The following is a 21,821-nucleotide window of genomic DNA, read 5'->3' as shown; positions in this document are numbered from 1 at the left end:
TTAATAATAAAATGAATGACCCTTTTTTCAAATAGTTTTGGGAAATCAATTTATATTTTTTATGGCTTTCCCTGATGATGTGTCAGAGACCCTAAAGCTTGGAACAAAATTAATTTTTTAACGACATTATCCCAAAATTCCCAGAGATGTGGAAGACCAAGTAGAGAACGAATGATGAGTGATACGAACAACCAACAGCAAGGAGAATGTCTGAAACGGTCATGTTGGTGAACAAATGATGTATGTTGCTTTTCACGGTGAATCTGGCGGCGAGGAAGATGATCAAAATATTGCAAAATGTTGGGGCGACATCGAAAGTCCATGTTATATTATACATGCTAACGCAAGAATATTAAAAAGATACTGTATGTGGCTATCGCTCGCTTTCAAGCTTCAAAGATTTCTGGGGGAATTGAATTACGTTTTTCTCATCTACCCGTCTTCCTTTTGTGTCCTGTTCTTAGTTAAAGCCATGTTACTGCAATCTGAGGCTTTTTAACAAAAATAGCGAGGAAGGAGTTAGAAAATGTGTTAAGAAATGATTGATTTAATAAAAAAGAAAAGAAAGAATAAAGTGTAACGTGTTCCAATCAATAGTGCAACTGGAATATGGCTGAGACACTGAAAACACTTCTGCAAAGTAGAAAGCTGTAAAAAAGGTATAGAGAAAATCTGGAAGATAACAGCACACGTAAAGTAGAAGCGAATACAACACCATTTTCACTGCCTTAGCTGTTCGTTTTTCTCTAGTTCTATTTTGTTGGTCAGTAAAATTGCCTTGCGGGAAAGTTCGACGTGATTTGCAAAGTCTGAATGAAGTCATGATATTAAATATCACAACTAAACACGTCATAAGAACAACAAACAGGTAGGCAAAAGAATTGAGAAAGGAATAAGTTCTTGAAAAGTTTGGATAGCAGGCACGGGTATTGCTGTCCTGGTGAATTTGGTAATACCAAGGAATGTGAGCCGTAAGTCCCATAGGAAGCAGCCAAGAGCAAGAGACTAGTGCCAGACGTCTTTTCATCGTGTATGGACGAACTCTGTGTACAGTTACCTTGGTTGATCTGAACCGTTCCACACTTATTATCAGTAGACTAGTCAAAGTCACATAGATGGAAGCCGAACCTAAGAAGAAGTAAGCCTTGCATAAGATGTTGCCAAAAACGTCATTATCCCAAAGCTCCCAGAGATATGGAAAACGAAGAAGAGAACGAATGTTGTGATACGGATAAACAATAGCAACGAGAATATCTGAAACGGCCATGTTGATGATCAAATGATGGATGTTCCTTTTCACGGTGAATCTGGCAGCGAGGAAGATGATCAAAATATTGCCAAACACAGCAAATCCACCCACTAACAAGATGGCCATTATCTTTACGGTTAGTACAAGATGTGAATCGGGTACACTGAAGCACGACAAACTGCTTTGCGTTAGGTTGTCCGAACCGTTCATGGTTTGAGCTGAACTGATAACGAGCCTGTCCCTTCCACCTTCAATCTCCTACTGACGAAATGACTCCTTACTGAACTCAAATATGTTTGGCCTTCAAAATAATTAACTCAAAATCAATTTACCAAGGAAAAATCTTCCGACTGTGAACGTTGAAAGTCTTTAGAATCGTTATTTTAGTAAAGAAATTTAACATTAATAACTCATTCAATTTTTGCTAATAGTCGACGACTTCTCTTGTTTAAGCTTGTTCTCAGCATCATTAAGGCATGGCTCTCAGATGAAAAACTGATTAGCTATATCATAGCCAGTTTTCTACGAATCTTCCCCAAACTTGGCAAGTTAATGTCTTTTGTGAAAAGAAGGAACCTTAGAGCCTTGGTTACCATGGAAACTAAGTCACGTGACCACAAGGCCGCCATCTTGGATTTTTAAACAAGCCGTTTGTATAGGAAATCGCACGATCTCGAGTACAATTTGGAAATTAATAGACACTCGTAATGTTTTGAAAGTTCTTGTAATTGCACGAGCCTTTAGGCGAGTGCAATTAAAGAACTTTCAAAACATTACGAGTGTCTATTAATTCCAAATTGTACGAGAAGATCGTGCGATTTTTTATTTATAGTTCACTCAACAAAATTTCAGTAAAAAATGCGAAGCGACGCCGTTCATCTTTGTCTATTTGGCGGCCGATTTTCAATCCATGGCGCAACTGAAATGCATAAAAAAGATTAGTTCTTACGGCTTTATAATTTTATTTATGTTTTTTTAAGTACAAAACGATAGAAAATAATTGTTTTGACATTGTTTTGGCCGTGTTGCCATAGCGACTTAATTCGGTACTTCTACGGAGTACAATTAACGCTATAATTGTACTCCTCTCGACCAATCAGAGTCGAGTAATTTTGTTGAGTGTACTATAAGTAAACGTACCGAAACATCTTTAAAAGTCATGAAAATGCAGATTACTATTCATATTTACAATGCCTATATGGATCTAATTGGATATCTTGGAAATTATTCGATGTCTGATCCCCGTCGTCAGTTTTTAGTACAGTTGCTTTCCGGTTCTCTCCTGTGCTTCGAGGGTTTTTCTTTCGCGCTCCGGTTCTTCTTCCTCGGTTAAAATAAACTATTTAAATTCATATTCGATCTTTTGGGACAGCACGTCAGTTAATGCGATGTGAAAACCTGTTAAATTATTTATGGTCTCTCATCAACTCTCAGTGGATCGAGTGATAAATTAAATTTGAAGTATTAATATGAAGTAGTTCAATTGATTTCTTTGTCATCTTTGCAACGGTTTTCTCGCATAGAACTGTTCTTTTTTGGCGCCAAATATATGGCCGTCTAGTTTTTGTAGTTCCATTTCTCATTTCTTCGGCGCAACTTTGTTTGGGTTTCGTTTAACAATTATTCGCCGAAGGCGAAGTGAATATCGGGGAATAATAACCGAAACGAAGTTGAGGTTATTATTCCCGATATTCACTGAGCCTGAGGTGAATAATTATTTTAGTATAAATACACAGGTGATTCTTTCAACAACAACAACAAAAAAGTTAAAAAATAAAATAAAAAATAAAAAAAAAGAAAGATAAAAGACACATTTAAAATAACAAAGCGGCTGGCCGCCATTTTAGATTATCACTGGAGGTGATTATTGTGTGATATTCTGAGTTTCTCGACCAATCAGCGCGCGAGATTTTCAATAATCACCTGTGTATTTATACTAATTGCTAATAGCTCCAGTTTTTCCCCACATGACTAGCTGACAGAATGGCTTCCAGTCGACGTGCCACTTTTAAAATGTGGTTTTTTAAGGTCGTGACAATTAATATGCAAATATTTTCAAAACTAAAAACCAGATATGCGCAACTGCCTGATAGTTCCATTTGCCATGGGATCAGTAGTGTTTCTAAGTACTCAGCTTTAAGGCCCTTTCTGGAATCTAGAGAATCTTGATGATTGGAAGGATCTGTGAAGTGTCAATATTTTAGTGTTAAGTTTAGTTTAATTTGTATCCAATCCACCAGTTCGTCGTGGATTTTGGAGATGACGAGCTGTGATGAAGGAGATTTACGACTTCATATGCGCCAAACGCTTCGTACGTATGACCGGAGCAGCCAACAAATTTGCAGTTGTTGTAAAGGCAAGGAGCAAAGTATGGATGATATTTTTCATGTCGATAAAGGGTTTCACAATTTCCAGTGCAGGTTGTTCCTTGAAGTCTTAGAAAATCAGGCTGGTGGCATGTCGCAGAGATTGGCTGCAGAAGATCTAGTGTCTTCATGTCAACTCGAACATAGTCAGAAGTAGAAAAGTCAGCGGACTCGAAGTTACATGTAACACGCCAGTGTGTTGCGTTGGTCCTGATGTGTGTCATGTCTTCAAGTGACAATCGATAGTTGATCCAGTTTGGACTTGATTCGCTGACATTGTGGTCTTCAAAGAACTTCCAGTAAAAATAGGTCATATTTTTCGAATACTCAAAAGATTCCACGAGCGTCCAGACATAGTCCGGCTCGGATGTAAAGTCGCAATACACTTTTAACTGGCTGGTCAAAGATGGTCTGGTGATCGTATGAACACCTGACTTGGGTTTTCCAGGAATTCCAGCACATGAGACTATGAACTCGCAGTATCTACCTTGAGTACCAAGTGGACAAATGCACCTAAACTTTCGTCTGACGTCTTCACAAGTCTCCACGCATGTTCCACCGTTCATACAGGGATTCGAATGTCAGCAGCCGTTACGGCACCCCCCTGAACAATTTATATTATTGTACTACAATTAAAACGAGAAAGAAAAAGGGAAACTTAAAAGCAAAGAAGAGGTAGACCAGCCAAGCAGCCAAGCAGCCAAGCAGCCAACCAGCCAAGCAGCCAACCAGCCAAGCAGCCAACCAGCCAACCAGCCAACCAGCCAACCAGCCAACCAGCCAACCAGCCAACCAGCCAACCAGCCAACCAGCCAACCAGCCAACCAGCCAACCAGCCAACCAGCCAACCAGCCAACCAGCCAACCAGCCAACCAGCCAACCAGCCAACCAGCCAACCAGCCAACCAGCCAACCAGCCAACCAGCCAACCAGCCAACCAGCCAACCAGCCAACCAGCCAACCAGCCAACCAGCCAACCAGCCAACCAGCCAACCAGCCAACCAGCCAACCAGCCAACCAGCCAACCAGCCAACCAGCCAACCAGCCAACCAGCCAACCAGCCAACCAGCCAACCAGCCAACCAGCCAACCAGCCAACCAGCCAACCAGCCAACCCAACCAGCCAACCAGCCAACCAGCCAACCAGCCAACCAGCCAACCAGCCAACCAGCCAACCAGCCAACCAGCCAACCAGCCAACCAGCCAACCAGCCAACCAGCCAACCAGCAACCAGCCAACCAGCCAACCAGCCAACCAGCCAACCAGCCAACCAGCCAACCAGCCAACAGCCAACCAGCCAACCAGCCAACCAGCCAACCAGCCAACCAGCCAACCAGCCAACCAGCCAACCAGCCAACCAGCCAACCAGCCAACCAGCCAACCAGCCAACCAGCCAACCAGCCAACCAGCCAGTATTATAAAGACAAATATCGAAACTAAATTTACTTGTTAATTAATTAATAATTCCACAACTAGCTTGCCGTGTACCTTAAAGTGCTGTTTCAGTACATAGTACTTGTACCCAGCCCTTTGTAGAGCATTTTTATCCTCGTCCAGCAACTCGCACCGAGTACCAGAAATCTGGTAAGACAAACATCTACAATCAGATACACAGTAGCCGAAGCACTCCTGAGCATAAGTAATGGTTAGGTTCTTGTAAGAATGGCCAACTATCGCTTTGTCATTTTCGTAGTCTTCGGACCTAAACCTTCCAGTGTACTGTGTAGAAGGGCACGATGATGCTAAGACAGCTGTAGAGAGGTTCTTCAGTAGGAATATTAAGTAGGCAATCGCCTTCATGCTGGTAGAATTATCTATCTGAAAATACAGGGAATATTATTTTAATTAGGATTTAGCTCTTAGTCCCGCGCTTGTTGTTGTATGTTAGCAGAGTTGTTTGTTGGTTCTGTCGCGGCCAAATGTAGCCGGCGCTAGGTTTATTGAGACTGGGCCGAGCAATTAGCGGAGTTATGCATATATCGCCATCAGAACAGAGTGAGAGCAGCTAAAGGGCCTCGTTTAAGTTTATGGACCGCTAAACTACTTGCCTAGAAGCTAAACTAGATCTCGAAAGTAACATTAAAATCCCGGGGGGGGGGGGGGGGGGTACTCCGATATATGGACTATACGGGGATGATCCGCTGAACAGGGTATGGTTTTTTGAGCTTCTTGTCATAAGCAGGGTATGCAATTTCACTCAAGTTCCAAGTTCTTCCTGAGTTTGTTGTCATATTCAGGGTTTCTGGTTCTGGTTTTCCAGGTAAACTGGTTATTATGGTCGAAAAAAAACATGATAATTGAAACGGGAACTCAGTGCAATTAGTTATGTCTTTTGTCATAAACAGGGTCTACAAATTTGTTTTTTTTGTCATAAACAGGGTACCCCTTTCAGAATCCCAGGGGAACACCCCTACCCAAATTCTGGCGGAGTACCCCCCCCCCTCCCCCCCGGGGTTAAAATACAACGCTTTCGCTGTTGTATCACAGCGTGGGATAATCACAACAGAGCTAGGCTCCAAACTAGGTGAAAGCACAAAGATCGAATTAGAAGTTGATTTTTGAGGAGGGAGGAAAACCAGAGTGAGAGCAGCTAAGGGCTGACAAATCGTAAGCTTTTCACACTTTTTGACCTTCAAGAAAAATACCCTCGAAGCACAGGAGAGAACCAACAAACAACTCTACTCACATACGACATCGAGATCGGCAGGACTCGAACTCGGGCCGCATTGGTGAGGACTGACTGTTGAAACCATATTTTATCGACCCAAAACTTATTTGACTAAAATAAGATTATAATCTATTTAAATAACGTTTCTATCGTAATCTTTAGCGTGGATTTTACAGTAGTCAGACTTCTAAACGCAAAGTGGAACCTCGGTCACGCAATCACCAAAGTCACGTTTTTACTCAAATACCGACAATCCCAAAACCTTTCTAATGGGCCTTATTCACGCGGCAGCCATGTTGGATTGAACAATAGATTCCACCACGCGTAGCTTCAAATTCAAGCGCTTGAGAATTAATTTCTGCTGGGGAAACAAAGGTTTTTTTTATTCTCATGAGAATAAACATGGCCGCCGTGTGATAAAGGTCCATGGAGCTTAAAGTGCTAGTCTTACGAAAATATTAATGACGCAAAAAAATCCCCGATTTTGTATATGCTCAAATAGGTTATAATGTTCACCAATAAACAATAATTGGTTCGAAAAAGAAACTCTTCCCGTCTGAATTCTACTTCCGAAAATTGTTACAAGCTCGTCCGCCATTTCTATGAGCAGCGATTTTGTCGTTGCATTTTAATTTATGTGTGACGTTATATGCGCAACTGACATCCTTTTTATTCACACTGACTCTACAGCATTCTCTGTAAGAAGGCATGACTTGGTTTAAGGCTTGTTTTTAAATCAAAAATATTCGAAATTTGGTTGCAATTACACATTGTGAAAAGCAGGGAATTTTGAAGGGTGGCGCGAATGACGTCACTTCCTTCGAATCACTAAAAGTTGTCAGGAACGCAATCGTTTAATTGCGGACTCAAACGGCCAAACTTTACCGGCTAAATGCAACATCCCAGTCTCGTATCGAAAAAGAATTTGGACAGTAGGCTATATTACATATCTAGTTTTATATGGTACAATTTCCAGGTATGGTGTCATTTTCGTAAGACTTGCACTTTAAATTTATCAATCCACGCTGAGCTTTCAAAAAATAGCATGAGCAATAATTTCTTAGTTCTCAGTATAGATTTCATGGCAATCTTTACGAAAATCCTAAGTCCCGCGTTGATTCAGGTAGCGTGATTTTCACATGTATCTCAACCAAATTCATCAGGTTTCTTTGCAGTCAGAATTAATTTTAGAAATTTAGAATTAGCCGAATTAAAAAAGGTTCCACAGTACCGATTTTCTAAATATTTAAAAAACGGTTTAACCTTTATATGATAAAAAGAATATAGAATTTTGAAGACAATTAACCGTCTAGTTTTTTAGGTATTTCAGAAAAAAGATAACGCGTGCGAACGATCTTTTCGTGACGTCCTCAAAATAAAAATTCTTCAAGTTCTGGTTCTGCGCATGCTCGTGCACAACCTCGCGAGCACGCGTAAAAAAATATATGGAGCCAGAACCAGAGCCATCTTAATTTTTGCTGACAAACAAGCGTTTGCACCCTTTATTTGGTAAAACCAGCCAGCTTCGCCTCAAAATGTGTCGGTTTAACGTACAAAAGCCCGTGCATGGAAGTATGCGAATTCATTAAATGTGGCCATACTTTGTACGTCGCGCTGTAATCGTTAATTTGTATAAAAACTTTTTCACCTGTCTTTGTTGCTTAAGTTACAATATATATTTGAAATTTCATTTTGATGAACTGACAATGACTACTAGCTGGGACTGTGTGGGTGTGTTTATTAAAGCAATGGAATAAGAAATTAAAAAACAAAAAAAAACAAAAACAAAAAAAAAAAAACAACAAACAAACAAAAAAAAACAAACATAAACACCGCGTAAGAAAGTTTGTAACTACATACTGAAGTTTCGAACGTCTTTGGTCGCAGAGTAAAGAATAATATTTTGAATCTTAATTGACGATTAGATTCTATCACTTTATAGCCAGGAATGCGAATTTCTTTAAGCACTCGATAATTTAATTTTCATGTAACAAATAAATCTTTTCACCTGCCAGTTTAGAGTCTGAACCATTTATTAGCTTTGAAAAGGAAAAAAAAAATAGTTTGGTGACTATCATCTTTCTAATTTCATGTCCAAAAACTTTGGATTTGCTTTAAGAAAATACTACAGGCCTAAAGAACACCACTTTATCTTTTACGGTGCTTTCTTCAGTGACACTACGTTTTTAAAAATATTATTTTCTTTTTTAATCTTATTTTTCCTAAAGAGGGCGGAGAAATATTTAAACTCTTTAAAAACACACTGTTTAAATTTGTCCCGAAATGATCATGATCATCTAAACAAAGTTCACTGAAAGCACTATGCAAATGAAAGGTTTTGAAAACTTCAGACATTTAAAAAGATTTGACATGGAACGAAAAAAAACTACGTAAGTAAATATAAATAATACAAAATTTTTTTTTCACAAACACTATAATAATGTACCTTATTCACGAAGCTCTGGCTTTCACGGTTTCGGAACTTTACGGGATCCTTCAATCGTTTTTAAGGATGGCTTTTTTTCTTTAACAGATCAAAAACAAAACACGCGGGATGTTGAGAGAACACGAGAGGAGCGTAGGAAACCACGACGCATAGCGGAGAAATGACGATAGCGTGTATTGATACTCTCATCAAACATGGTTTTCGACCAATCATAGCGCGCGTAGTATCCCAATTATTTCATAAAAAGAAATCAAAAATATTTTGATTTTGAATGATTCTGGTTGTCTATCGTAAGCTGAGCTAGTCCACGAACTTTGTCTTTTTTTTACTGTAGATATTATCATGAACCACTTCCAACTGTGTCCATCCTTGGCTTTAGTGTCGAACATGGAGGACATTAAATAGAAAATGAATAGTCATGCTGTGTGCAGAGGTAAAACAAGCGGGGATTGATTGGCAGAACACGAGAGAATCACATGCCTCGACCAATCAGAAAGTGAGATTTCTGACAGATGGTTTCTTTTTATCGGGGGGCTTTGTTTCAGTGTGATCATGTACCAAATCCAAAAACAATAGTTTTTAAAGGGGCTTCAAAACAATTTTTTTCTCTTTGAACTAGTTTTCAAAAACAGGTACCAAGAATTGTCCATGAAGTTTGCGAACAGTAGAAAGAACTCAAACTAAGCTATCAAAAAAAGCCACTGAGAGATTTTATTATACATTTAGGGTCGATATCCGTGAAACAAAGCCGTAAATAAAAACCATACGATGTCACTTCACGGTAAAACTGTCCAATAAGATCTCGCGACATATTTTAGTTTTGACCAATCGAAAAAATCGACCCTAAATGTGTATAAGGACTCACTCGTTTGCGATATGATACGAAAAACTCGCGAATAAAAACGATATCAAGCTCTTAACATGTAGTAATCGCTTTTTAATCCTTGTAGAGTTTTCAAAAGTTTGACATAAAATTTGAGTTATTTAATTGTTTGGTAAGATTACATTATCAGTTGCACATCTTAGGATTTATAACATAGTTCTTTGTATAATCATATTCAAATTTCTAAAATAAAAATTGCTTTGACTTAATAATAATAACGGGGTTCTTATATAGCACATTTTTACATGGTCTCGATGCGCTTCACAATCATGACCAGAGGAGGACTTTATGGGCTGCGTATTTACTTTAACTTACTTGTTACTCAGAAGATATAACTAGCTAAAAACTAGTGTGAGCTGCGTCGGTGTTTCTAATGAAACAGTAATGATAAAAAGGTAAATCATACACCGTGAAAAGATGAAAAAACTAACTGACGTTTCGGACGCTAGTCCTTCGTCTTTTACTCCGACGAAGGACTAGCGTCCGAAACGTCAGTAAGTTTTTTCATCTTTTCACGGTGTATAATTTACCTTTTCATCATTACTTGTTACTCACTGCTTTGACTTACTAGTATTTTTTGCCGGTTGGTGAATTGCAATTTTGTTTTAAATTAAACATTGGCTTCAAGAAAGTGAAATTTATCTTTTCGTGTTGGAAAATATTTAACTCGTCTGCTGCGCTTACTCGTGAAATATTTTCACTGACTCGAAAGTAGACCTCATATCTTCCCACCAGCACCAGCATGTAATATCCTCTAAATATACCGTAGTATTTCGTAGTATTTAGTTTGTCGGTCGGAGATTTGAAAACGTAAATCTGAGGCCCCGTCCACACGTATCCGCAAATTTTTGTATCCGCAATTTTATTTTTTTACGGATGCGGGTTGCGTCCACACCTGTCCGCAAATCAGTTTTGTGTCCGTATCCGCAAACTTTACGAAAATGGATACGTGTGGACGGTGAAAACGATTCGAATACGCTGCGTGTGGACACAAACATTTCGTATCCATAAAAAATAATTTGCGGATACAAAAATTTCCGGATACGTGTGGACGGGGCCTGAGACCGAGTAGAATTGTGGGGCCGAGTGTTTTTCTCGTTAAAAATTCAAAATACACTTAGCCAAACAATTCGCCAGCGCAGGTCATAGCTCAAAGTTGGCATATTTAGATATTTACTTGTTGCTAGTAACTGCTAATAAAAAGGGGAAAAAATCACAGCTTACAACACAAAATTCACTTCGGTCTCAGATTTCAGATCTCCGACTGACAACCTTTTTTTTTTTGATATCCTGAGGTGTATACTCCTAGGAATTTGATAAGCAATATACAATATTTACCTAACAACTCGCTCTCGGTAAATGTCCTTGCAGACGAGCCGTCCATATCGTATATAGGTATTACTAAAATATTACTTTACAGATCTGAGACTCAGTCTAAAACTAACCTGAGGTTTGGTCTGTGTTTTCTTAATCTATCTGAAAGAAACCTCTTACATTCCTCAGTAAGCCTATTGCCACACAAGTTAACACTCTTTACACTGCAGTTTTCTAAAGCTCGACAAATACCTGTTTTATCCTCTCCTGTTATATGATTGTAGGGCAAATTTAGGGTTGTTACCTTGGATTGCGACAAGCCTTTTATTATTTCAACACAGTGACTATCGTCAAGTCCGCAGCAGTTCAAATCTAACTCAGTAACTGTAGAGTTAACGAGTGAGTCACAGATAGATCGAACTCCTGAAGTCGCTAAAGTAGAATTTAAAATGTACAACGTGTTGACAAGAAAAGACCTTTTGAATATCTTCGTCTGTTTGTAATTTGATTCGTCGTTCAGGGATTTGATGATACTAAACAAATAAGCTATGGAAGAACAATCCATATCGGTTACATCACTGAAGACTATCCATCCATTTCCATTACAGAATTTCTCGTAGAGCTCTGCAATTCTTTGTGCGGCGAGTTCTTTATCTCCAAATCCTTGCAAACAGTTTAACGTTAGTAGCCTGTTTGTATCATCATTCTTGTCGGCTGGTTCGATAGCTTTGAGCAACTTTTTCAAAAGCTTTTTATCGTCCTTTTTTGTGGACAGCATTTCGGCTATGAACACGAGTGTCATGTTTGTGGTCTTGTCTTTCTCAGGTATCATCTTCTTCTCTACATAGCCGAAGGCAGAGAGGTATTCCTGGATAGTTAAATGTGTAAACGTGTATTCTAGTGGCACTTGAAAAGGATGTTGAGATTTATTAACAAATGAGGGCCAGTAGTCCAGAAGTCCACTTGCTTCAAGAGCGGCTATTTGTTCTTTGGAAATACCCAACTTCTGCATGTCATCTTTGCTGAATGAGAACTTCTTCTCTTCTGTTAATTTTACTGCCACCTCTGCTAGCTTACTTATTATTTCCTGAAGCTCTTCTTCTGTTTTTTCCTGCTTGAATTTCAAGTGAGCATGATGTTCTTTGATAAACTCTTTAATGACTTTATGGTAAAGATCAGTTCTGGTATTTGGTAGTAGTTTTGTCAAGTTTGACTTGCCAACCTGCCATTCCATGTAGTAACACATCAAGTAACACATAACAGGAATGTGACCAAAACGTACGAGGTTTTCATTTCCTCTGACATGACCAAGTACTGCATTTTTCATACCTTTATTATGCATGAAATACTTTTTTACATAACCCAGAACCTGACTGGTAGAAAAACCCTTTATTTCGGCTTTAGCATCAAAGTTGACATTCTCTTCCAATGAGCTGGCTTCACCAGGCCTTGAAGTTACTAGGACCACGGATTTTTTCCAAATTTTTCTCTTCAAAAGCTTGGCAATCAATGCGGGGACAGGCATCTCTTCATTCGGATCGTTTTGGTAATTTGCTTCAAAATGTCCAACAATGCTTCCACGATGAGCATATTCATCATATCCATCAAGCATTATCAACACCTTCTCGGGATCTTTACTTATTATTTCAAACACATCATTACCGATAATCGAGTGGTCATCCAGTATCGGCGAGTGCTTCAAGACGTCTTTCAAAGTGAGTGCTTTGTCCCCGAGAGAATTAAGTTGACGGAATGTCAACAAAAATGCAAACCTAAAATCAGGGGCTGACTTGGCATCTTCCTCTTCTTCAAACAACTTATCATCTGCCCAGTCCCGAATTTTTTTTCGACAAAAGAGAGATTTTCCAATACCTGCTTTTCCAATAAGTAGAATGAATTTGGGATTGGAGCCTTTCGTTTGGAATTTGGGGTCGTGTCGTCGTGGACAAATAAAGATTTCGGAGCATTTTTTCAGCAAAGTTATTCTTGATTTCACCTTGTACTCTCTTTTTCTACCATTTCTTTCTTCTCTTTCCGTTTGAGCAAAGCACTCTGGGCCGCATTGAATGGTCATGTTTGTAAAGATGTCATCAGTTCTGATCTTCCTGTCCGTCCTGGGCAAAAAGTTGTCGGTTTGTCGTTTTATTGCTGATTTTAACCTGTCTGTGAAATCTGAAACAAAATGGAAGGTGCATGAGAAAAGAAAACTCGTTATCTGAAACAATATCTTAGCTGACAAAAGTCAGGGCTCGGCGAACTCACAAATCGGAATGGAATTAGAGTTTTTTAGGATTTGTGGAGGGACTAAACACCATAGGAACAGGAGAAAAACCTTATAGAATCAAGAGAGAGACCTAACCAACTCTACTCAATTGTGATGCCATGTCCATAAATGGAACCCGAGATCTCAGAGGTGAGAGGCAAGTGTATACTACCAGTACAATACCATGCAGTTTGCTTCACAGATAATACTGTTATATCGAGATATACGCCTTCTGTCCTGCTGGCAGCCAACTAACAAATGACATGGCATGTTTGGTTAAAGCTGTTTGCATGCTCATAAGTTCTTTACGGTCTTGGAGCGTTCTACTCTTATCTCCTATGGCTAGGAAAATGTTAACCTTTTACGAAGAGGAAATTCTAATCATTAAAAATGCTAAAAACTATATTGGGATTACCTTTTGTTGTTTGTTGTCTTGTGGTGTCAACGGTTTGGCTGACTGGATGTTCACCGGTTTGCGGATCGCGGCTACATCAAGAACATAAAAAATAATTCAATTAATAACGTAAATGAAAAAAGAATTAGAACTTCTCAACTTGTTCTAAAGGAAGGACACATGGTATGAAATGGGAAAGCGTTTTAATACCCTAAAAATGTTGAAAGAGGAATCCAAAATGCATGATACGTTGTACAACAGTCCCCTTCACAGTTCCCTGCGCCATCTTGAAAGGTAGCCGTGCCTTTGCATCGAAGTGAGATGAACGGTGACGAGTATGCGAATAATTGATGAAGGTGTTAAGATAGGTATTTATCATTACAAGCTCGTCTCGATGCAAAGGCACGGCTACCTTTCAAGATGGCACAGGAAACTGTGAAAGAGACTATAGCAGCACATTCCCCGTGCAGCTTGATTTGGAGGGCAAAAACCTATGAAATTCAATACTCGTGAGAGTAGATATCTATCGTTTTGTCTTGCAATTGCAAATTGAGCTGCACTGATAATATGATGCAGTGTCATCGCTAAAGTTTTAGAAGTTTGACTCACGTTGTGACATACGCGCTGTCTCCTACCGCTACATGTGAGGAATCATTAGCAGTTATGTAAAAGTGTACATGTTTTCCGTCTGAAAGGAAATTTTAGATAAAGAAATAAACATGTAATTACTAGTTATCTAGAACCCATTATACAGGAATATCGTCCACCAAGAACTTTGCGATCATCAACTCGCTCACTGTTATGCATCCGATCTATCAAATACAATTCCTATTCTCAACATCAGCGCCGAAATTGTGGAATTCAATTCCTGAACACATTAAAAGAGCAGAAACAGTAGAAACTTTTAAAGCTAAACTTAAGACTTTTTAATTTCAAAAACATTATTTTTAGTTATCATATATATGTCTTGCTAGCGGCGCATTGAGATTAGAAATATGCGTTGTTAGGCGCATTGAGGTTAGAAATGCGCCCTATAAACACCTATTTATTATTATTATTTATTAATTAACAAAAGAACGGACCAACGGAACAAAAGAATGAGCAAACGGTAGAATAAGCGAATGCCAACCTAACAGCAGAAATCGAGGAGTACTGCCGGCCTTAATCCAGTTATAACCAATGTTATCAGACACTTTGTGCCTTAATTACATTTTGGAGGCTGTCCCTCCTCGGCCAGAGTACGCTGATCTTGTGACATGACTTTCAACGTTATTCTCTGGGCTTGGCTCGGTGTTAATTGATCGTCAGGTATTTCGTGTTGTGACTGTTCGTGCTGAATTGTTGACATGACGTCTAGTATTTTTTGTTGTCCTTGTAGCAGATTTTCCTGCTTGCTTTTTACTTAAATGATTACGATAAGAACAGAATAAATGATGATGATAATGATAAAGAAGATCATGGCTGATGATGAAGAAGGAGATGATGGTGAAGACGAAGAACAAGAAGAGGAAAATGATGATGATTATTATCAGATTATTATTTTTTATTGTTATTATTAATTTAGTTAGATAGCAGTATGGGGGCTGTTCCTGCAAAGACCTTTTTTGGGATAAGGCAACCGGAAGTCGTTAAAGCTCCACTTACTTGACTGTAATAGTGACAGAATGTCCCTCTCTTGATTCGCGCATCCTTTTAGCTCTGGTAGCAAGAATCTCGGAGATCTCTGAACATCTAAAAAGAAATCAATTTCTTTTGTAAGATGTATTTTCTCCAGGTTCTCTGGATTTCCTTCGACATGTCGTAGATCGGTTTTAACATAAGTAGGAGACAAACGGTACTGACGACAAACCGTACCACTGAAATGGCTTCCCATTATCTTCCAATATTTCATCCAATCACAATGCGTAGCTATACAGTTACAGTAAAATATAGTACGGTCTACCGTACGAATTATTCATATCCCAAAAATCGTTTCCGACTCATACAAGTCCTCTCTATACCAAAGAAGTCTCTAGCGTAAAGATCTAGCCACACCTTACCTCTTTTCACCTTGTCGAAGTCCTTAGATTTCGCACCAAATAAAGTCAATGCATTACACGCGTCAGTCCAAAATCCTCCAAAATCGCTCCCTTTAATTCTTGGAGTAGTCGCATGACACAGCTTGTTTCTTAATTCTCTTAGCTTTTCAAGCGCTAACACTAAATCTGGTGTCGAAACAAACGGTGGCCTTGAATGGAGGAGAACCTTTATGACTAGAGATAAGTCCCATGTTGATCTGTCACCTGATTTTACGTTGTTTTTCTCGTATGGGAGCGGCTCAAATATCCGTAGTAAGTCAGATCCATTTTGAGTAGTATCGGTCCAAGGTCTTGCACTTCGTCCTGTTGAATCCCATTGTGTTTTGAAGAAAACACGTAGGCAGGGAGCTCCAACTCGTAGCAGAAGTAGAACCAAAGCGCAAAAGTTTCTATTATGTTAAAAAAAAAAAATTTGAAAATTTAATGGGTTACTGAAGCTCGTGTCTTATGAGAAGAGCAAGAAGTGAGATGAAGTGAGATGAAAGTAGGCTGGAATTATAAAATAATAAACCAATAGATAAATGAATGAATGAATGAGAGGGAAATGAGAATGCACGAAGAAAACGTTTTTTGCAATTAGTATAGTTTTAGACTTGGTTTTAGCGCGCTGTGATTGGCCAGTTATTATGAGACGATATTAATCACTGCCTGAGCGGTAATTATGAAGTTTCCCAAAGTTTGCCAAAGCGGAAGTAATATTACAGTGCGACTACATCAACCAAGGCCACCCAAACAAATCTTAAATCAAATTCACAAATTACATTTTTAACGCCGATAGCAGATGGATTAGTGATTTCTGGATTTTGAATTGTTTCTTGTTCACTCCTGATCATACACACACTTGCATAAGGTAAAATATATGATTTTAAAGAGGAAAATGTGAAAATTTGTACAGATTCTATTGTGTAAATACTTAATCTTGATTGGCTAATTTGTATGAAAATTTGTCTCGGTGGCGTTGGTTGGTGTAGTCGCACGGTAAAACGTCTTTTTTTTATTCACGAATTTAGTCTTTGCTAATATCCAAGTCTAAAATTATGCTGAAAAAGACTCGCCGCTTGGTTAATATTCACCAATAATCACTTCGCCTTCGGCAAATCAATCGTTAATTAACTGAATCAAGTTACTGACCTCTCTTCTTCTTCCATGGCCATTCATGGCTTTAACCATCTGCTAACATAATGATGCATGAAACCGTAGGCCTTAACAATTGAATAAAAAATGTGTAAAGAGGTTATAAACCCAATACCTTAAAATTCCACGAAAAAAGGCTTATTACCTCGATCCTAGGATGTCAGTGGGGAGTATATTTTCAGGTAAGACTAGCATTAATTATTCCGAGTTTAAGGAAATAACTGGGTCGAGTTGGCATAGCAGTGCATCATGGGGCTGTTTAAGGAGACGAAATGGGCGCCATCTTGAAAATATGTCTCATAATACAGTCCCACAATGGCACTGTAATGTCAACTCGACCCAGTTTTTTTCTTCAAGCTCGCAATGGTTAATAAAAGGTTGCCCGGAGAGGGATGCTTTGTTCTTTGAGCGAAGTATAAGAAGGGAATTACTTTAAAAAGTTGAAGTTTCATTTTCGGAGAGATGGCATTCAAGGGGGTTGAATACATTAACACTGACGACCGCAAATTTCATGCCTTCACGTTTTTCTGTATGACATCGGCTCATTATTCATTTATTCAAACATAAAAGGTCAAAATACAAAAAATGAAACGCTTTGGTATGCACGTTATTATAAAAACTTCACTACTTGACTGATCATGCATTGATTTGATATCTATTATTCAACTGAAAACTTCATTCAACGATTTATATCCGCTAACCTTTTCGGGCACAAATGCTTTATTATTACTGAGCTTAATTTATCTATATTCTTTTTAAATAAGCCCTAATTTAAACACCATTTTCCCCGAGTGCTTCATTTGACGGACTATGTCGAGCTCAGCGAATTTAGAACCTGTTGAGGCGGGTTGAGATACAACTGGCTTCCTGTTGCATCTAAACAAACTTTTAGTCTTGAATAAAATGCAAGGTAAAATACTAAATTCCGCTTCTTGTTTTAAATCATTTTTATGCAGGAAAGCGGACAAGGACATTTTATTTATTAGAGATTTATAAAAACTAGAGGTTTTTAAACTTATACAATTAATTGTCTTGAAAACGCAGGGAAAATAAGTTCAAGCTCGTTACATGATAAGGAATTTGTGTTGTCTCAGAAAACTTTTTTCAGTACAAGAATAAATTCATTTAAAACACGGAAGAAAAGGCATACGAGGTAGCACAAAATTCTTAAGTACAAAGAGAAAGAAATTGTATAGAGTTTCTCATTATCCAAACGAATTCAAGAAGTCAATCACTATATTTTGACTCGGTCGTACGTACCTGCTACAGCTTGTTGAGATCAAAGCCCTGGAAGCTCTGCCTTAGACCACGTATCGGTGTTTACTCCATGTCTAACTCATTCCACAGAAGACGTGCTGGGGATGACGGTACCAAGAATCGAATTTTAGTAAGAAAACTTTGTTATTTTGAAAAAAAAATTGTTCCGTGGTTCGATGGAATGGTCGCTTCAGACAAGCCACTGATTAAGGAAGTTCACTTGTAATTACTTCCACGAATAAAATGTTAATTAACCATGAATAATATTATACACAATTCAGTGCACACAAGACATGCAAGATTTAATACATTTTAGCAAAATTTAAATAAAATTAAAGTAATCATACAAATTTTTTTGTAGGATATTTTCGGACATTGAATTTATGCTCTGTCTTTACACAGTTTTTTTAAAGGATAGATCCAGCTGAGCGGTGAATTTTGTTTCAGCCAATCACAGCAAGTTTAGCTGTTTTGCTGCCGTCCTAGGCTACTAAGACCCAACTTTTGCGTATTTTTTGGTATTCTGTTAACTGAAATATATTACGTGCCTACAAGAAGCAAAAATATGGAAAGGAAGAATGAAAACAATTTCACTTAACCGCCGTGTTTGATTCGTTCTTTCTGGATATGTTTAACATTGACACTCATATGCCGTAGAGGTTTTTGCAACAACTCGTTTAGACTGAACAAAACTGCAAACTGCGAAATATTGTGATATTTTAAATATTGAAATATTTCGAAGATTATACACCTCCTTGCATGAACGTTGTCATATGAAAATAAAAATTAACAAAATAACTAATATAGGAATTGATTATTTTCAATTTTATTGCCGGTAAATCGCTAGCCATCACGTGGTATAAATGATGTTGCATTGTGTTACCAAGAAGTTCGGATATTGTTCTCGAATTTCGAATTTCCGACTGTACTGAAGAAATAGAAAACGCGCGCGCGTGCTGTGTGCGGTCATAAAGCACGCGGGGTTGGCAGAACACGAGAGAAGTGTTAGGTGTCGAGTATTCTACCAATCCCTAAGAGTTTTATAATTCCACAAAGAACGGCAAGCTAGTTTATTTATTTCTTTTATAGAATACAAATTTGAATAACCGTTTTTTTGGATAGGAATAAGCAACTGAAAGTACGCGCGCGTGCTGTGTGCTCTCATAAAGCATGCGCTCCATGTGGAGAAATTCATCTACCAAACATCGATTGGAGCACTGGAGCTGTAACATCTTCAGATCCATCTCATAATTTCTTTGCAAAAGTGAAAGATTACTTTTTCCATCAAGCAGTCGAATTCCCGACCAGAGATGATAAAATATTGGACTTGATCCTTACTAACATTCCTGTAAAAATTACCAATGTCCACGGCTTTGACGGCATTCTTCGTATAGATCACAAGCTAATCGCTTTTACTGAAACCTGTGTACAGTCGGGTCGTATACAACTTCAAAAAAGCTGACTGGAAGAATCTGAACGATGTACTGACACGCATTCCATGGGACATGGCACTTGTTAATGATGACATCAATTATTATCAACTTTGTTCTTCACTTGACTCTGAAGATGACTTCCGCTCAGGTTGTCGAAACGACAGTCACATCAAACAGTCCTTCTCAGGACTACATCCACCCGGATGATCATAATACTTCGATTAACATTCATTCACCTGGGTTCAGACCGTTCTATACAAGATGACATCAATGCCTCACTATACTATCACATTGGAGTGATCTCTTTCTGTCAGCTGTTGAAGAGAACATACCCAGAATAAAGCTTCGAAGTTTACATAGTCATCCTTGGATAGACAAAGAATTGCTATCACTAATCAAGAAGAAAAACAAGCAAAGATTAAGAGCACGCAGAACTGGTGATCCAGATGACTGGTCGAAATATCAAGATATTAGAAGGAACACAAACCAAATGATTAGAAACAAAAAGAAACATCATGCTGACAACATAAAAGACTCACTTCTAGAGAGCCCTAAACACTTCTCGTCTCTAGTCAAGTCGTATACATTACAGCGTTCTGGTCCTAACTTTCTTCGTGATGGTCAGTCCTTTATAACGGACAGTACTGAGAGAGCAAACCTCCTCAACACCTACTTTCACTCTGTATTTACAACCAGCAATTCTAATATGATTGACAATGTTGATGATTCTACCAGCAATATTCCATACTTAGCTATCATTGAACTTACTATATATGATGTTTGTAAAGCATTTCAGGTGATTGACCCTAAGAAAGCATGTGGTCCTGATAATATTCCTGGTAAAATTCTGATGAACACTGCTGATGTTATAGCTCCATCACTAAGTCGTTTTTTCAACCTATCACTGTCGTTAGAAAAGGTACCAACATTATGGAAGCCGTGCAAATATCACTCCAGTCTTTAAAAAAGAAGATCCATTACTTGCTTCTAACTACCGACCGATATCTCTATCATGTATCTTATCAAAGATTGTGGAACGCTGTGTGTTTAACTATACTGTTGTTCTCACATAATACCTCTACTTTATCCTCTGCAACATGGATTTATCAAAGGAAAGTCAACACAGATTCTTGAGATTTATCATGATATCTTAGAAAATCTTGCCAATGGCACTGAAGTTGACGCTGTACACATGAATTTGCCTAAAACATTTGATAATTAAGTAACGCATCATATTCTTCTTTCTAAGCTAAAAAAATGCGTTATCACTGGTGGACTTCTCGACTGGTTTCTTGATTATCTAAGCGATAGACAGCAGCGTGCGTGTCGTTATTGATGGTTCTTACTCCCAATGGTTACCTGTATCATCTGGGGTTCCTCAAGGATCCATACTTGGACCTCTTCTTTCTCTTGTGTATGTTAATCATATAATTATATTCTAGGTGATTCTAAACTTGCCTTATTTGCTGATGATTCAAAACTATACAAAGTCATCAAATCGGATTCAGATCACAACGATTTGCAAAGGGATATTGACCGTGTTTATAGCTGGAAAGTCGCTATTCTAAAATGAAATTTAATGTTGACAAAAGAATTAAGGCTGTAAATCAATACAAAATCTGCGATGAAGATCTACCTAACGCACGCGCCCTATGCAAAAGACCTTGGAGTTATTAGGCTGCGTTCATGATGTATGGCAGGGGGGGGGGGGGGGGTTTGAAAATTTTTGTCAGAGAATTGGGGGAGATGCAAATATTTAGAAGCTACGAGAGATTGCCCAGGGTAGCCTACTTTGCAGACGTCCTGCGGGGTTCGGTTCGGAGGGATCCGAACCGAACCCCGCAGGACGTCTGCAACGGAGGCTATGCCCAGGGGCATAGTTATTTTTTGGGGGACTTCAAGGGGGGGGGGGGATTTAAAAATTTCACCTGCCCCCCCCTGCCATACATTATGAACGCAGCCTTATATCATCGGACCTCACCTGGGCAAAATTAAGCATGTTGAGGAAATGTGTTCCAAAGCAAACAAGTGTCTTGGTTTGATAAAGCGTGTGTGTGGTAGAGAAATTACGGATGCAAGGACTCGTAAACATCTTTATTTAGCTATTGCGAGACATCAGCTCGAGTATGCTTCAAGTCTTTGGTCACCGTATACTAAAAAACTCCAACGTTGAAAATTGAAAATGTACAGTGAAGGGCTACAAAGTTTATCTTGAACTATCCGGACGATATGACTTATACTGACAGATTATTTATACTGGACATCCTTCCTCTTGAATATTGATGGTTTTCACGGCGGCCATGTTGGAGGAACTTAACAAAAGGATTGTCATTGAATT

At 38.6% G+C, this 21,821-nt stretch overlaps 3 protein-coding genes across 5 annotated transcripts in view; 1 reads left to right on the top strand and 2 right to left on the bottom strand.

Annotated features, from left to right (window-relative positions):
• LOC116297423 (vacuolar protein sorting-associated protein 4B) overlaps window positions 1-21,821 on the top strand; it is a 45,827-nt gene that overhangs the window by 6,203 nt on the left and 17,803 nt on the right. For 2 of the 3 annotated variants that reach the window (XM_031705644.2, XM_031705643.2), the window contains exon 1: window positions 16,867-16,975. The exons of the other annotated variant lie outside the window; for it this stretch is intronic. The gene's annotated coding sequence lies outside the window, so the exon portion shown is untranslated. Of the gene's footprint in view, window positions 1-16,866; window positions 16,976-21,821 lie in introns of those variants that run through there. 3 annotated transcript variants of the gene reach the window in all.
• Window positions 3,462-4,181, bottom strand: LOC148909198 (uncharacterized). The gene has a single exon (XM_089034037.1). It carries the CDS (start codon window positions 4,179-4,181, stop codon window positions 3,462-3,464), a length of 720 nt encoding a protein of 239 aa, XP_088890163.1.
• Window positions 9,644-18,278, bottom strand: LOC148909197 (uncharacterized). Its single transcript, XM_089034716.1, has 7 exons — window positions 18,054-18,278; window positions 16,791-16,861; window positions 15,621-16,048; window positions 15,226-15,312; window positions 14,191-14,269; window positions 13,603-13,673; window positions 9,644-13,096 (listed from the first exon to the last, which is right to left on the bottom strand). Exons 2-7 carry the CDS (start codon window positions 16,811-16,813, stop codon window positions 11,040-11,042), a joined length of 2,745 nt encoding a protein of 914 aa, XP_088890842.1. The 5' UTR covers window positions 16,814-16,861; window positions 18,054-18,278; the 3' UTR covers window positions 9,644-11,039.

Source organism: Actinia tenebrosa, unplaced genomic scaffold (assembly GCF_029948245.1).
Source record: "Actinia tenebrosa isolate PJP-AT-01 unplaced genomic scaffold, QUT_ActTen_1.0 PGA_scaffold2__45_contigs__length_23673736, whole genome shotgun sequence".
In the NCBI taxonomy this organism is placed as follows: Eukaryota; Metazoa; Cnidaria; class Anthozoa; order Actiniaria; family Actiniidae; genus Actinia; species Actinia tenebrosa.
The sequence above is the reverse complement of the archived record's forward strand: the minus strand, read 5'-3'. Positions and strand labels throughout refer to the sequence as shown.

Bases quoted from the DNA above. Each gene is read 5' to 3' on its own strand.
- LOC148909198 (XM_089034037.1), bottom strand. From the start codon at position 4,181: ATGAACGGTGGAACATGCGTGGAGACTTGTGAAGACGTCAGACGAAAG.
- LOC148909197 (XM_089034716.1), bottom strand. From the start codon at position 16,813: ATGGCCATGGAAGAAGAAGAGAG. The intron at 14,270-15,225 runs GTAAGTGGAGCT...ATTTCCTTTCAG, and splicing joins TCTGTCACTATTACAGTCAA to ACGGAAAACATGTACACTTT. The intron at 13,097-13,602 runs GTAATCCCAATA...ATTTTGTTTCAG, and splicing joins AAGACAACAAACAACAAAAG to ATTTCACAGACAGGTTAAAA.